General features: G+C 42.8%; 1 protein-coding gene and 1 long non-coding RNA gene across 5 annotated transcripts in view; one reads left to right on the top strand and one right to left on the bottom strand.

Annotated features, from left to right (window-relative positions):
• The window catches only part of LOC129050485 (uncharacterized), a 215,986-nt gene extending 201,077 nt beyond the window's left edge, over positions 1 to 14,909 (top strand). For both annotated transcript variants that reach the window (XR_008514131.2, XR_008514133.2), the window contains 2 exons: positions 2,865 to 2,982; positions 14,731 to 14,909. This is a non-coding gene — a long non-coding RNA (uncharacterized LOC129050485). The remainder of the gene's footprint in view (positions 1 to 2,864; positions 2,983 to 14,730) is intronic.
• Positions 1 to 16,633, bottom strand: part of TRIP4 (thyroid hormone receptor interactor 4) — a 70,135-nt gene that overhangs the window by 17,718 nt on the left and 35,784 nt on the right. For all 3 annotated transcript variants that reach the window (XM_002825545.5, XM_024232271.3, XM_024232273.3), the window contains exons 10-11: positions 14,903 to 15,027; positions 13,434 to 13,525 (exon numbers count right to left, since the gene is read on the bottom strand). In XM_002825545.5, coding sequence (XP_002825591.2) covers positions 13,434 to 13,525; positions 14,903 to 15,027 — 217 coding nt within the window. The remainder of the gene's footprint in view (positions 1 to 13,433; positions 13,526 to 14,902; positions 15,028 to 16,633) is intronic.

Below are 16,633 nucleotides of genomic sequence, written 5' to 3'. Positions count from 1 at the left end.
AAATAAATAAAGGAATGAATGAATGACAGTACACGGTAAGGTCTTCAACCAACAAAGTCCACTCTGAGACTATTACCTCAGAATGCTGAAGACTTCTCTTGAGTTAAGGGCTGTGCCAATTTTAGATTTTATTTTCCCAATGGCTAGTCTGACTCAACTGAAAACTCTTCTGAGGCAGTGCTCTGAGAGATCTTTGACTTCACTTAACATATCAAGGTAAGGTCATTGTCAAGCAATCTGGTGTTATTAATGTCAACAATACTCCTTTATCAAATAACATATCTTTTAGAACAAAAAAGAAACCCAAGTTGATCCTAGACTTCTCTCACCCTTCATATCCAGTCAAATTACTAAGTCCTACAAACTTTACCTCCTAAACATTCCAATCATCAGATCCTTTCTCTTCAACTCAACTGACACAGCATTGCTGCAGATCTTCATCATAACTCACCCGGACAACCATGATAATTTCCTAAATCATCTCTGTTTTCAGCCTGGCCCCATCCAGTACATCCTTCCTACAGCTGCCAGGACAATCCTTCTAAAACATTACTTTGGCTGGGTGTGGTGGCTCAGGCCCGTAATCCCAGCACTTAGGGAACCCCAGGTGGGCGAATCACCTGAGGACAGTAGTTCAAGACCAGCCTGGCCAACATGCAAAACCCGTCTCTACTGAAAATACAAAAAATTAGCTAAACATGGTGGCGTGCGCCTGTAATACCAGCTACTCAGGAGGCTGAGGCAGGAGAATCGCTTTGAACCTGGGTGGTGGAGGTTGCAGTGAGCCGAGATTGCACCACTGCACCCTAGCCTGCACGACAGAATGAGACTCTGTCTCAAAAAAACAAAAACAAAAACAAAGTAACACGACTTTATATGGGTATCTTTAGAACACAGTTCAAATCCTTTCATATGGCATTTTTTTCTTTTTTGTTTTTTGAGATGGAGTCTCACCCTGTCACCCAGGTTGGAGTGCAATGGTGCAATCTCAGCTCACTGCAACTCTGCCTCCCAGGTTCAAGAGATTCTCCTGCCTCAGCCTCCTGAGTAGCTGGGATTATAGGTATGCGCCTGGCTAATTTTTTTTTTTTTAATCTTTAGTAGACACAGGGTTTCACCATGTTGGCCAGGCTGCTCTTGAACTCCCAGCCTCGTGATCCACCCACCTCGGCCTCCCAAAGTGCTGGGATTACAGGTGTGAGCCACCACACCCGGCCAAGATTTTTCATATATCTACCATTGTCTGCCTCTCTATTTATTGTCATGACCACTTACTGTGCACCTACTACATGGCAGGCTATATGTTAGGACACTGGAGATATAAAGGTGAATAAGACATAGACGGTCACCTAGGCCAGGCCTGGAGGCTCATGCCTGTAATCCCAGCACTCTGGGAGGCTGAGGCAGGCAGATAACGAGGTCAGGAGATGGAGACCATCCTGGCCAACATGGTGCAACCCCGTCTCTACTAAAAATACAAAAATTAGCTGGGCGTGGTGGCGCACAACCTGTAGCCGAGATCGTGCCACTGCACTCCAGCCAGGCAACAGAGTGAGACTCCTTACTAAAAAAAAAAAAAAAAAAAGGCATAGATGGTCACCTAAAGAACTACATGTCAACATATAAATATCAAAAAAAAAAAAAAAAAAAGCAGTAATATTAGTATGAACACAGTAGGACCCCAAAGAAGGAAATTAATCCTGTTAGGGAGGAAATGGGCTGGGGTCAGGGAAGACATCAGAGAGTAACATCTGAGATTTTTTTTTTTGTTGATGGAGTCTTGCTCTGTCACCCAGGCTAGAGTGCAGTAGTGCAATCTCAGCTCACTGCAACCTCCGCCTCCTCGGTTCAAGCGATTCTCTGCCTCAGCCTCCTGAGTACCTGGGATTACAGGTGCCCGCCACCATGCCCAGCTAATTTTTATATTCTTAGTAGAGACAGGGTTTCACCATAATGCCCAGGCTGGTCTTGAACTCCTGACCTCGTGATCTGCCCGCCTCGGCCTCCCAAAGTGCTGGGATTACAGGCGTGAGCCCATGTGCCTGGCTGATTTTTTTTTTCTTTTGAGACGGAGTCTCGTTCTGTCACCCAGGCTGGAGTGCAATAGCACGATCTCAGCTCATTGCAACCTCTGCCTCCTGAATTCAAGGGATTCTCCTGCCTCAGCCTGCTGAGTAGCTGGGAACACAGGCACATGTCACCACACCCGGTTAATTTTTGTATTTTTAGTAGAGACGGGGTTTCATCATGTTGGTCAGGCTGGTCTCGAACTCCTGACCTCAGGTGATCTGCATGTCTCGGCCTCACAAAATGCTGGGATTACAGGCGTGAGCCACCCCGCCCAGCCTGAGATATTTTAAAGGATGAGCAGGAGCTGTCCTAGTGGACAAGGGCATGGTGACATGATGTAGAATGGTTTATTGAAGAAAATATAAATTTTACTTTCTTCAGGTTTTTTTTTTTTTTTTTTTTCTATCTATCATTATGGTATTCCAGGAAGCATTGCTTCTGCAGGACTTGTCTTTTTTTTTTTTTTTTTTTTTTTAAGAAGCTTCCTTTACACTCCCCCTCCCATCCCACTTACAGCCATGCAAAGTTAACAGTTGGGTCCCTCCCTTAGTGTATTCCACTATTCATGTGATAATTATTATGGTTGGGTTTTCTTGTCTCAGTTTCATCTAGTATACTTAAAGATCTAGAGGGGATGGAATAATGTTGTTAAAACTCTGGATCCTTAGTATTTAACACAGTGCCTGGCACATGACAGATAGTTAATAAATACTTAATCAATGTATGATTATGTAATATTCTAAGCAATAATAAATAATATTTTATTTTATTTATTTTTTTTTTTTTTGAGACAGAGTCTCGCTCTGTCGCCCAGGTTGGAATGCAGTGGCGCGATCTCGGCTCACTTCAACCTCTGCCACCCAGGTTCCAGCGATTCTCCTGCCTCAGCCTTCCGAGTAGCTGGGATTACAGGTACGTGCCACCACGCCCGGCAGATTTTTTTGTATTTTTTTTAGCAGAGATGGCATTTCATCACATTGACCAGGCTGGTCTTGAACTCCTGACCTCGTGATCTGCCCGCCGTGGCCTCCCAAAGTGCTGTGATTACAGGCATGAGCCACGGTACCTGGCATCTTTTTTTTTTGAGATGGGGTCTCACTCTGTCACTCAGGCTGGAGTGCAGTGGTGCAATCTGCTCACAGCTACCTTTGCCTCCCTGGCTCAAGGGATCCTCCCACCTCGGCCTCCTTAGTAGTTGGGTTTACAGGTGCATGCCACCATGCCCAACTAATTTTTGTATTTTTTGTAGAGATGGGGTTTCACCAGGTTGCCCAGGCTGGTCTCGAACTCCTGGGCTCAAGTGACCTGCCCACCTGAGCCTCCCAAAGTGCTGGGATTACAGGTGTGAGCCACCATGCCTGGCCAATAATATCTTAAATTAGAAGATAAGTTGCCACTTGGTTTACATGGTAGACTAGATGACAAACCAAGAAGTCCTGAACAGATTCCAGGTAGACGGTGAGACTACAGCATATTCTTTCTAGATCAAATAGACCACTTTCTCTAAGCCTTGGTTTACTTACAGGTAAAATGAAGGCATCATATCGAGTAATTGATTCTACCTACATAAAGCCTCTTGCATCATTGTTCCTGTCTTGCCTCATTTCACTGGCATTATCCTAGAACATATTTTTCAGACATCTCTATCCTGGACTACAACTGTCTTCTCACTAGTCTTCCCATCTTCAGAATATCTCCACTCCCTCTTCCACATTTCTGCCAAATTAGTTTTCCCTCAAGCAAGCCTCAGATCATGTTAATGCCTCAAAAAAACTTCAAAACACTCTTTCCCATCCCACAACTGACATGTCTATCATTTGATAGATTTGATTGCCTATCATTCAAAACTATCATCTGACCAAACCTACCTTTTCATTCTTTTTTTTTTTTTTCTTGAGATGGAGTTTCGCTCTTGTTGCCCAGGCTGGAGTGCAATGGCACAATCTCAACTCACTGCAACCTCTGCCTCCTGGGTTGAAGTGATTCTCCTGCCTCAGCCTCCTGAATAGCTGGGATTACAGGCATGCGCCACCATGCCTGGCTAATTTTATATTTTTAGTAGAGACGAGATTTTTCCATGTTGGTCTGGCTGGTCTCGAACTCCCGACCTCAGGTGATCTGCCTGCCTCGGCCTTCCAAAGTGCTGGGATTACAGGTGTGAGCCACTGCGCCCAGCCCTTTTTAATTTTTTTTTATTGGGCAGTCCCAGAAGCAGATTAGGTTCAGAGGGACTCCCCATTTCATTTTTTGTTTGCTGCTTGTTCCCCTATACCAGGGGTATTCAATCTTTTGGCTTCTCTGGGCCACACTGAAGAATTGTCCTGGGCCACACATAAAATACACTAACGATAGCTGATGAGCTTTAAAAAAAAAAAATCACACACAAAAAATCTCATAATGTTTTAAGAAAGTTTACAAATTTGTGTTTGGTCTCATTCAAAGCCGTCCTGGACCACATGCGTCCCACGGGCCACAGCTTGGACAAGCTTGCTCTATACTCGCACTCTTCTTTCAATGAACTGGTTTGCCATTATTCTCCATAGAGGCCGATAACTTTTCACCTCTGTGCCTTTGCTCCCATTACTCCTCATCCTTGTAATATGCTTTTCTACCATCTCAGTAGAAACACTCGAAGAGCAAAATCATAACTCTACCATTAACTGACATTACGTAAGTTATTTTTTATTTATTTATTTTTTGAGATGGAGTCTCGCACTGTTGCCCGAGCTGGAGTGCAATGGTGCGATCTCAGCTGACTGCAACCTCTGCCTCCTGGGTTCATGCGATTCTCCTGCCTCAGCCTCCCAAGTGGCTGGGATTACAGGTGCACATCACCACGCCTGGCTAATTTTTTTGTATTTTTAGTAGAGATGAGGTTTCATTATGTTGACCAGACTGGTCTCGAACTCCTCACCCTGGACATTACACAAGTTATTTGAACTCTCTTGACACTTTAGGGGTGATATTTCATCCCTAAAGGAGGGGAAATGACACCCTGCTTGGAATTATTGTAAGGATTAGAAAATAGCATGATGAATGTGGCACATAATAACTGATCAAAAAGTGATAGATTTCATTACTATCCTTCAAAGCTAATTCAAAACCATCTTTTTAAATAAAGTCTTTTGGGATCCTTCCCAGCTAGAACCAACCTTTCCCTCCTTTATATTTCTCAGAGACAGTCTTTACTTCTTTTAAGACAGTTAGGTTCACTTTTTATTTTATATTTGGTTTATATACGTATCTACCTAGAAGTCTTTCAAACATCTGAGGACAGAATCCACAGCTGTTTCATCCTTTTGTTTCTCTTAGTGTTTAGAACAGTGTCTGATTTATAATAGGCTCTCAAGTGTTTATTTATTTATTTTTATTTATTTATTTTTGAGATGGAGTCTTGCTCTGTCGCCCAGGCTGGAGTACAGTGGCACAATCTTGGCTCACTACGACCTCCACCTCCCGGGTTCAAGCGATTCTCTTGCCTCAGCTTCCCGAGTAGCTGGGATTACAGGCACATGCCACCACGCCCAGCTAATTTTTTGTATTTTTAGTAGAGACGGGGTTTCACCGTGTTAGCCAGGATAGTCTTGATCTCCTGACCTTGTGATCCGCCCATCTTGGCCTCCCAAACTGCTGGGATTAAAGGTGTGAGTCACCACGCCCGGCCATATTTATTTATTTATTTTTCAGACAGAGTCTTGCTCTGTCACCCAGGCTGGAGTGCAGTGGCGCAATCTCGGCTCACTGCAACCTCTGCCTCCGGGGATCAAGTGATTCTCCTGCCTCAGTGACCCAAGCAGCTGGGATTACAGGCGTGCGCCACCATGCCCAGCTAATTTTTGTATTTTTAGTAGAGATGGGGTTTCACCAAGCTGGTCTCAAGAGCCTGACCTTGAGTGATCCGCCTGCATCCGTCTCCCAAAGTGGTGGGATTACAGGCGTAAGCCACTGGCGCCTGGCTCAATTATTTATTAATGAATAAATATATATGAAAATCTTAAGAATTTCATGTTTATTTTCAGATGAAAACCAAAACACTAAATACATGGAAAAGTGGTAATATTCCCCATCTCTCTTCAGGATAAGTACAACAGAAAACACAATGCTCAGCCAGGCACGGTGGCTCATGCCTGTAATCCCAGCACTTTGGGAGGCTGAGGCAGGCGGATCACGAGGTCAAGAGTTCGAGACCAGCCTGGCCAACATGGTGAAACCCTGTCTCTACTAAAAATACAAAAATTAGTCAGGCGTGGTGGTGCGTGCCTGCAATCCCAGCTACTCAGGAGGCTGAGGCAGAATTGCTTGAACCTAGGAGCCAAGATCACTCCACTGCTCCACCCTGGACGACAGAGTGAGACTCCATCTCAAAAAAAAAAAAAAAAAAAAAAAAGAAAACACAATGCTCTTTGGATAAAATATATATATATGGTTGTTTCTGAAACCATTTAAGTGGGTACTTAATACCCAGACTGCAAATAACTCTAAAGACAGTCTGTTTTGAGCTAGAAACTCTAGTCAATGTTCCAGTTTTTTTTTTTTTTTTTTTTTTAAATTTTAGATGGAGTCTCACGCTGTTGCCCAGGCTGGAGTGCAGTGGTGCAATCTCTGCTCACTGCAACCTCCGCCTCCTGGGTTCAAGTGATTCTCCTGCCTCAGCCTCCCAAGTAGCTGGGATTACAGGCACCCACCACCACGCCCAGCTAATTTTTTTTTTGTATTTTTAGTAGAGACAGGGTTTCACCATGTTGGCCAGGCTGGTCTTGAACTCCTGACCTTGTGATCCACCAGCCTCAGCCTCCCAAAGTGCTGGGATTACAGGCATGAGCCACTGTGCCCAGCCTGTCAATGTTCCAGTCTTCAAGAGAATTCCAAAACTACATTCCCTATATCTCACTCAAGTGAGCTGTGATTTTAATGAATTGTCCAGGGTTAAGCTAGTTGTTAGTAACATAACAATTTTTCTTCTTGTTGAGTCTCAGATAACAGCCCTCATCGTGAGGGCTGTTATCGGAATATTTTGAGGTCTATATATTGGCAGATTTTCTCAGTACAACAGACAGGACATTTTCACATATTTTAAAAGAGAATTTGTGGACTGCATTTTGAATTCCAGTGCCTGGTTTGAATACTGACTATTAAATCCTTCATTTTCTAATTTCTCACCTCTCAGACTCACAGACAATTCATTGGTGATAGAAGCTGATGATTTCCACAAATGAAGTGATACCTGGAATCTTCCTGAAGATCTATGTTGCTTGGATACTTTTTTTTTAATTTTTAAAAATTGCTTACTTTTCTTCTAGCAAATTCTCCTAGATCCTGAAGATACTTTTCTAGAAAAAGGAACAAGTAATATTCTCTTCCCTACTGGAAGACTACAAGTCTACTGCTGTCAATTATTGGAAACAGGCACCCAGCAGTAAAACTGCTTCAGCATAATTCCTTGAAGATAGGGTCTTGGCTGTTATAAAAGCCGTAAGATCAAATAGACTAAAAGGGTCAGTAAACTGGCAGGAAAGGAATGGATTCAGTTCAGAAGAAATAGAATAATCAATGACCTTGGAGATTTCAGACAAATCAGATTTTCTATTGAAGGCAGGGATATAAATAGCACAAACACAACACAGACACGTAGAAACAAGAGCCACCAACTCAACTTTTTGTTTGAAAACTTGTTAGGTCTAGAGAACTGTTCAAACCACAGCTGCTAATGGTTATGGATTTGGCAATCAAAATGTCTTTGTTAAAAAAAAAAAAAAGTTTTAACTGCCTTACTATTGAGGTTACAAACCGCAGCCTTGATGCATTGTTGCAGTCAACATCCTCCCTGCTGTTTTTGAGAGCTTACATCTGCTGCTGGCAGATAAAATGCTGGCAAACGGCATGGGCTCCTTCCAGGGGAATCACAGGAGAAGCTTTAACGAGATGGTTCTCATCTACCTTTTTACCCTGAGTTGAACCCATAGCCTTTTCTATATCACTTCTACCTTCTCTAGGCTGATCCTCTGCCATTATTCAGGAGGGTTGAGGGTCTAGAGGAATTTTTTCTGGCACAAATTAGTCATGCTGGCCATACTAATCTTAGAAGATAAAAGGAAGACTAGTTCATGGCTCAGGAGAAAGCACATATTTTTTAAAGCCATTTAACAGTGTAGTGCACTTGATTTTAAAACAACCACTAACAAAACCTTTTCGATTTTCTTCTTTTAAGAGGACTAAATGATCACACTATGCCAAAAATAGTGAGGGTTTAGTGTATTTTAACTCTATCAAAGAAAGGCCAAGAATGTGAGGTCAGAAGTAAATTACTGAATTTTGGGGGGAAAAGAAAAAGGAACAGCATGTAAAGGCAAAATGTGGTCCAAGTCACACAGGAAGTTAGTTTCAGTTGAAATAAAAATTACTAGATCCACATTAGTTTTCAAAGAAAATGCAATTCAACTGGGTGATAAATGAATATGGAGATACTGAAGGAAGACACAGGTCACAGGTTAAGAAACTACTTCCTGGATGGTTCTCTCTCAGTGAGTTGACCTATGAGAATAAAGAAAAATCAAGCATACTCAGACTAACACTTCCTAAACTGTAAATACCATGATACCAGTTCTGTAGTATGTAAATAGGTAGTGCATGTGTGGGTGGGGGATTAATTTATGCTCAAAGTTTTGAGAACACTGCATGTTATATCCACCTCATAGAGAGTCATAATCCACACTAGCATATTAAGGGCTCTGAGATGTTCTACAGTAAACAGATCTGTTTAATCCAAAGATATTTCCCAAATTTGTGTTTCAGAGAACACCTATGCCATGGAATAGTTTGGTAAATGCTAGTCAAGAGCCATTATTCCTAAACTCTCAACTCATTCATTCAGAAACAAGAATGAGGCTGGTATAACAGATTAGACAATTACATTTCTTTTTTTATTTTTATTTTATTTTTTTTGAGACAGAATTTTGCTCTTGTCACTCAGGCTGAAGTGCAGTGGCACAATCTCGGCTCACTGCAACCCCTGCCTCCCGGGTTCAAGCAATTCTCCTGCCTCAGTCTCCCCAGAAGCTGGGATTACAGGCTCCTGCCACCACGCCTGACTAATTTTTGTAGTTTTTTAGTAGAGACGCGGTTTCACCATGTTGGCCAGGCTGGTCTCGAACTCCTGACCTCAAGTGATCCACCTGCCTCGGCCTCCCAGAGTGCTGGGATTACAGGCGTGAGCCACCGCACCTGGCCTGACAACTACATTTCTTACATCACAGAACTCTAGCTCAAACAGAGACAGGTAAATTACAAAGGGTGGTATTTTTTTTGAGACGGAGTCTCGCTCAGTCACCCAGACTGGAGTGCAGTGGCTCGATCTCCGCTCACTGCAAGCTCCGCCTCCTGGGTTCACGCCATTCTCCTGCCTCAGCCTCCCGAGTAGCTGGGACTACAGGCGCCCACCACCACGCCCAGCTAATTTTTTTGTATTTTTTTTAGTAGAGATGGGGTTTCACCATGTTAGCCAGGATGGTCTCGATCTCCTGACCTCATGATCCGCCCTCCTCAGCCTCCCAAAGTGCTGGGATTACAGGCGTGAGCCACTATGCTCGGCCCAAAGGGTGGTAGGCAGCCAAATACCAAAGCTGCAACTTTTTTTTTTTTTTTTTTTTTTTTTGAGAAAGAGTCTCTCTGTCGCCCAGGGTGGAGTGCAATGGTGCAATCTCAGCTCACTGCAGCCCCCGCCTCCCAAGTTCAAGAGATTCTCATGCCTCAGTCTCTCTAGTAGCTGGGATTACAGGTATGTGCCACCACACCCAGCTAATTTTTGTTTCTTTAGTAGAGATGGGGTTTTGCCATGTTGCCAGGTTGGTCTCGAACTCCTAGCCTCAAGTGATCCACCCGCCTCGGCTTCCCAAAGTGCTAGGATTATAGGCATGAGCCACCACGCCCAACCCAAAAGCTACAACTTTTAAAATTGATAAACTCTTTACTCAATAAATAAGATAAAAACAGGGCTAACATCAATTCTAAATAAATTCATATGCTACCCTTAAAGACAGAAAAGAAACAGTGGAGGCCGGGCACAGTGGCTCACACCTGTAATCCCAGCACTTTGGGAGGTCAATGTGGGTGGATCACCTGATGTCAGGAGTTCAAGACCAGCCTGACCAACATGGTGAAACCCTGCCTCTACTAAAAATACAAAAAAAATGGCCAGGTGTGGTGGTATGCGCCTGTAATCCCAGCTACTCAGGAGGGTGAGGCAAGAGAATCGCTTGATCCTGAGAGGCAGAGGTTGCAGTGAGCCAAGATCGCACCACTGCACTCCAGCCTGGGCAACAGAGTGAGACTCTGTCTCAAAAAGAAGAAAAAAGAAACAGTGGGAAAAAGTTACAGAAAAGCCAACCATAGGGAAAATGGGTATGGGATTCCCATGTCTGATGAAGCCTAGTGGCTTCTGGCTTCTGTTATATTTTAATGTTATATATCAGAGACATTCATAAAGAGAGTTGCCAGCACCTCTAGCTAGAAACATATGGGAGGATTCCTGCACTTCTACATGCTGTTCAAAGCAACCTCAGGAAATGAGATACAATATAAGTTCAAGGAGAAGTATCATGAAAAAGATGTATCCTTCGGAAATCAACAAGACTTGTTTTAATTAGATTTCTAATTCCTGTAACCTTCATAGTATTCCATAGATCAGGATTATAGTTTCCTACCCTTCTCTACACAAATTTGTGGCACAAAGAAGATTGGCTATCTAGAGATTGAAATCATTTGACCTTGTATCAGGTGGTGGTTTGCTTGATCAATAGATGAGAAAATAAAGCAAGGCCCCTTGCCAAAAACCATCATCCACACTGCCAGATGCTCCTGGGTTCTCTTTTAGAACGCAAATACATATCCCAGGAAGAAAACATAATGCAGTATGTTATACTAAGCTGTTAACGACTGTGAATCTCTAAAACTGTAAAGCCTACACCAGTGTAAGGTATTTTTATAATATTACTTCTAGACTGGGGGGAAAAAAGGGAGGGGGGAGGAAGAAAGTAGACATTGAAAAAAATGGGCAAAAGGCTCAGAGGGATAGTGCAGGCACAAGAGTGTGGGGGATAGCCTCCATGTGTCTATGGTTTTGCCTAGGTCTGGATCAGATACTAAGGGAAGAACAATACGCTAGAACTCAAAATTCACACCAAAATGCATGCATTGTACTCACACACATAATCAGAGGAGGCAGAGGAGGTAACTCACAAGGAAATGAAAGACATAAATCTAGAGGGATAACAAGTGTTAGTTAAAATCAGTCAGTAGGCTGGCCACAGTGGCTCACACCTATAATCAAAGCACTTTGGGAAGCTGAGGCAGGTGGATCACTTGAGGCCAGGAGTTCAAGACCAGCTTGGCCAACATGGTAAAACCTTGTCTCTACTAAAAATACAAAAATTAGCTGGGCATGGTGGCGTGTGCCTGTAGTCCCAGCTACTGGGAGGCTGAGATGGGAGGATCACTTAAGCCCAGGAGGCAGAGGTTGCAGTGAGCCAAGATTGGCACTCCAGCCTGGACGACAGAGTGAGACCCAGTTTCCAAAAAAAATAAATAAAGAGTAAAGAATAGAGAGGGTAAAATGGCTGGGAACAGTAAAGGAAAACAGTAGACAGTAATAACAGTAATGAAAGGTAAGTAAGTCTGAAAAAGAGAATTTGCTGAGAAAAATGAAACTGAAGCTCTTTTTCTTCAGCACACTGGTGGAAGCCCTATTATCTAAAGCAACTGTTCAAAGAACAGGAAAACCATACTGATAGGTAAGACTGTTTGTGCTTCAAGGATGGACTTTTCCTGTTTTGGATCTCTGCTAGTTCTGTGTCTAAACATAAAGGTCCTACATTTCAGGAATTTTCTAATTAAGTTAAAGTCTTTCGGCTCCCTCTGCTGTTCAAAAATGTACTTTAGTTACATCAGTTCAATCTCTCTCTTTTTTTTTTTTTTTTTTTTAGACAGAGTCTTGCTCTGTTGCCCAGGCCAGAGCGCAGTGGCATGATCTCGGCTCACTGCAACCTCCGCCTTCTGGGTTCAGGAGATTCTCCTGCCTCAGCCTCCCGAATAGTTGGGACTACAAGCGCGTGCCATCACACCCAGCAATTTTTTTTCTATTTTTAGTAGAGATGGGGTTTGACCGTGTTAGCCAGGATAGTCTTGATCTCCTGACCTCATGATCTGCCCGCCTTGGCCTCCCAAAGTGCTGGGATTACAGGCGTGAGCCACCATGCCCATCTTTTTTTTTTTTTTTTTTTTTGAGACAGAGTCTCACTCTGTCGCCCAGGCTGGAGTGCAGTGGCACGATCTCAGCTCACTGCAACCTCCGCCTCCTGGGTTCAAGCAATTCTCCTGCCTCAGCCTCCTGAGTAGCTGGGATTACAGGCATGTGCCACCACACCAGGCTAATTTTTGTATTTTTAGTAGAAGCGGGGTTTCACCATGTTGGCCAGGTTGGTCTCAAACTCCTGACTTAAAGTGATCCACCCGCCTCGGCCTCCCAAAGTGCTGGGACTGCAGGTGTAAGCCACTGTGCCCGACCTGTCAGTTCAATCTTTAGTGATAAAAATAAAAATATATAAATGCATACACATGTACATTCACACATATGTACATTCATACATAAATACACATACCTCCTCCCAAATATGGCACAGTCCTGGCAATCAGAGTCAAATACATTTGCCTATCATGAGTTCAATAGCCTGGACCAAAAGCTCCAAAATTAGCAATAACAGATCCTAGTATTCCCACTCCCCAATCAAAATAATTCAAGGGATAATCAAGGGTTTCTTCAAAAGAAGCAAGATTTTGGTAAGGGATGAAGACCCTATATACTTGTTAGCTGGATTGTGGCAATAGCTTTTTTTTTCCCCCCAGAAGGAATCTTACTCGGTTGCCCAGGCTGGAGAGCAGTGGCAGGACCTCGGCTCACTGCAACCTCCATCTCCTGGGTTCAAGCTATTCTCCTGCCTCAGCCTTTGGAGTAGCTGGGACTATAGGCATGTGCCACCACGCCCGGCTAATTTTTTGTATTTTTAGTAGAGACGGGGTTTCACTGTGTTAGCCAGGATGGTCTTGATCTCCTGACCTTGTGATCCGCCTGCCTCGGCCTCCCAAAGTGTTGGGATTACAGGCCTGAGCCACCGGCGCCCGGCCTGGAAATAGCTTTTTATACAGATATTTATATGCACCAGGCTGGGTGTGGTGGCTCACGCCTATAATCCCAGCACTTTTAAGAGGCCAAGGAGGGAGGATCATTTGAGGCCAGGAGTTCAAGGCCAGCCTGGCCAACATGGCGAAACCCTGTCTCTATTTTAAAAAAAAAAAAAGTATTCTTTACTCACCTCCTCCTTAAATTGCTTCTGGGACAAGCAGTCAATTAGGTTCACACAGCCCAGAAGACAACCTGACGGATAGTCATTAGGAAATTCCACATCTGAATCAGGAATAACAAAAATATTGAATAAATTTCCTTCTTTGTGATCTTGGAACTCAGGAATCTGTTTTCAATTCTGAACAAACATTAATAACTTTTTCCATTATCTATTTGTAGACATAAGGAAAACAGTGAGATTTACTTGGCACAACTGTTTGCATTTTAGCAAAAAAATCTAGTGAGTGGCTCGCTTAGTCCACTATCCACATGTTAAGCTAGAAAATTTTTCCTTTGCCCTCATACCATCAAAGTTCAAGGACCCCACAAATTCATCCTAATACAAATCAATTCTACTATATGCCATTGGATCAGATTGGAGTTTGGCAGTGATGAGTTTTGGAAGCAAAGTAAGGCAGTTACAGGCAACAAGAAAAAAAAAACATCAAAATGTGGTTAAAACCATAAGAATGAATGTCTTTAAAACAAGCCAGTCATATCAATCGAAATAGAAGTGTGCTTTTAGGCCAGGCGCAGTGGCTCACACCTATAACCCCAGCACTTTGGGAGGCCAAGGCAGGCAGATCACTTGAGGTCAGGAGTTCAAGACCAGCCTGGCCAACATGGTGAAACCCTGTCTCTACTAAAAATACAAAAAATTAGCTGGGTGTGGTGGCATGCGCCTGTGGTCCCAGCTACTCAGAAGGCTGAGGCGGGAGAATCACTTGAACCTGGAAGGCGGAGGTTGCAGTGAGTAGAGATGGCGCCACTGCACTCCAGTCTGGTTACAGAACGAGACTCTGTCTCAAAAAAAATAAAAAAGAAAAGTGCTTTTAAGGAAGCATGAACTTTTTATTCCTAGTGATTCTTTAAGCCTTGTTTCTTAAAAACCTTTAAAGATGGTTGCGTAGTTGTCCTTTTATTCTACCCTCAAAACAACTGCATGACCTGGATAACACGAAGGAAAAACAGGATGCCCAAAAGTCAGAAGTCTTTTTAAGGATCCAAAGTTAGTATTCTTGGGGTGATTCCCAAAATACGTTAAGTCAATCAACTTTGATTTGTCCAAATCCAATAGTAGGTGTCTATTTAGGCCACTCTCAATGAAAACTCCTATTTGTGGTTGTTCTTCCCAATGTAAGGATCTCAGAGTTTACACTAGTCATTTTACCTTTAGAGTAAAGAAGATGATTTTCTCAGATAAAAAATTAAGACTAGTTGATTTCTTGTGTTGGAAATTGATATTTTTATTTGCACTGTTTTGACAGATTAATGCTTTGAACGCTGTCAATGATTTACCACTAAACAAACAAACATATACAAAGATTAAAAGTCTCTTTTAACAAAGAAAAAGCCAAAGAAAGAAGGAGGTGAAAGAAGATGAACGTCAATGACTTCTCTCCACAAAGTAAAATTGAAAGGAGAATATACAGCTGTTACCTTTCCCACGAAGAAGACGATATGTAGCCTGGAGTTCAGAGACTTCTTGAGGGGAGGGTTTTTTAGCTGTGGCTGCTATCCAAAGTCGTCCTCTGTGGGGGGTGTACCAGGATCTGCCCTCCACCCTTAAACAAATATAAATTTAGTGGGAAGGATCTAAATTCTAGTTTCCTGGAATATCCCATAATATATAACAAATCCTATAGCAAATTATCCAGTTGAACCAAGAGGTCTATAGATGATGCCTTCCCAAGAGCAGTATCTTTTGTCAAAAACACTTTTCTCTCACAATACCTTTCATGTGAGGATGAACTCTGTCCACTAATTTCTCCTCCATCAGAATAGCGACAAGTCATCTCTCAACCCTTGACTGCTTTTCACCTGATCCCTACGACTCAGATTTGGAGCCCTGACCAGTCTTTGTGCTTCTACAATACAAATCCTATATTTTCAAGGCATATAAGTCATATTAGAGATATGGAAATCCTTGCCCTTGAGTCAAAGGCTAACCTTTCCCTAGAAGATTAGTTGGTTTGTTCTCCAACCTGACAGAAAAATCCTCATCTACACATAACTCCCAAGAACGTTACTTTTTATTTATTATTTAAAATAATTTAAGTAAATAAAAACGCTTATCTTTACTCTTCAATTAGAACCACACCCATTTGCTTTTTTTTTTTTTTTGAGACGGAGTCTCGCTCTGTCGCCAGACTGGAGAGCAGTGGCGCGACCTCGGCTCACTGCAACCTCTGCCTCCTGGGTTCAAGCAATTCTCCGGCCTCAGTCTCCCAAGTAGCTGGGACTACAGGCACGTGCCACCACACTCAGCTAATTTTTGTATTTTTAGTAGAGACTGGGTTTCACCATGTTAGGATGGTCTCAATCTCTTGACCTTGTGATCTGCCTGCCTCGGCCTCTCAAAGTGCTGGGATTACAGACGTGAGCCACCGTGCCCGGCCCCATTTGCATTTTTAAATTGTATTTGGGGTTTTCTTTGTGGATTATTAAACAACTTGTGGACTAGTTTGAAAAAACCTGTAAAGAGAATAACAGAATGTATTTGGGAGAATTTAATTGCTACCTTCCAAGGGTTACAAAAAGATGTTTCTCTTTCCCCTCCCACCAAATTAAATAAAGTACCTTGATAATATATCCCTCTTATCCCATTCTTATAATGGAAAATGGGGTCATGAATTTTTCATATCCTTGGTTTCCCAACATAGATAAATTGGAAGAGTGCCAGGCACACAGTAGGTACACGATATGGGGAATAAACCAATGTATATCTTCCCTCTAGGCCAAATAACCTGAGGAACTACTGGGAAAATGGTCCCACAAATGTGGCAAAACCCACCTACTTTATTTCTTTGGGATTAAAATAAAGTGACTGTGCACTAGATGCTGCTCATTCTGTTCGCTTCTGTGAGAAAATTTGAATAACAGATCCAAATAGGATGAGAGAAATGTAAACACTCTGATTCCCTTAGCCGAAGGCAAGTTGTTTAGTTTTCTACTTTGGAAAAGCAAGACACCTAAATTGCAGAGAACTCAATGAGAAGAACAGACATCTAAGGGTTTGATCATCCTGGAGCAGAAGCGGATTCCCATGCACTTGTTCTAATGGCGTTTACAGACATGAACTATGAAACAATTAGGAGCCAAAACAAGGAAACCTGACCTTCAAGAGGGGAGAAAAGGTGTAGTGCACCTTAACACAATAGAGAAATGGCA

This window comes from Pongo abelii, chromosome 16 (assembly GCF_028885655.2).
Source record: "Pongo abelii isolate AG06213 chromosome 16, NHGRI_mPonAbe1-v2.0_pri, whole genome shotgun sequence".
NCBI lineage: Eukaryota > Metazoa > Chordata > Mammalia > Primates > Hominidae > Pongo > Pongo abelii.
This window is presented reverse-complemented; position numbering and strand designations above follow the sequence as displayed.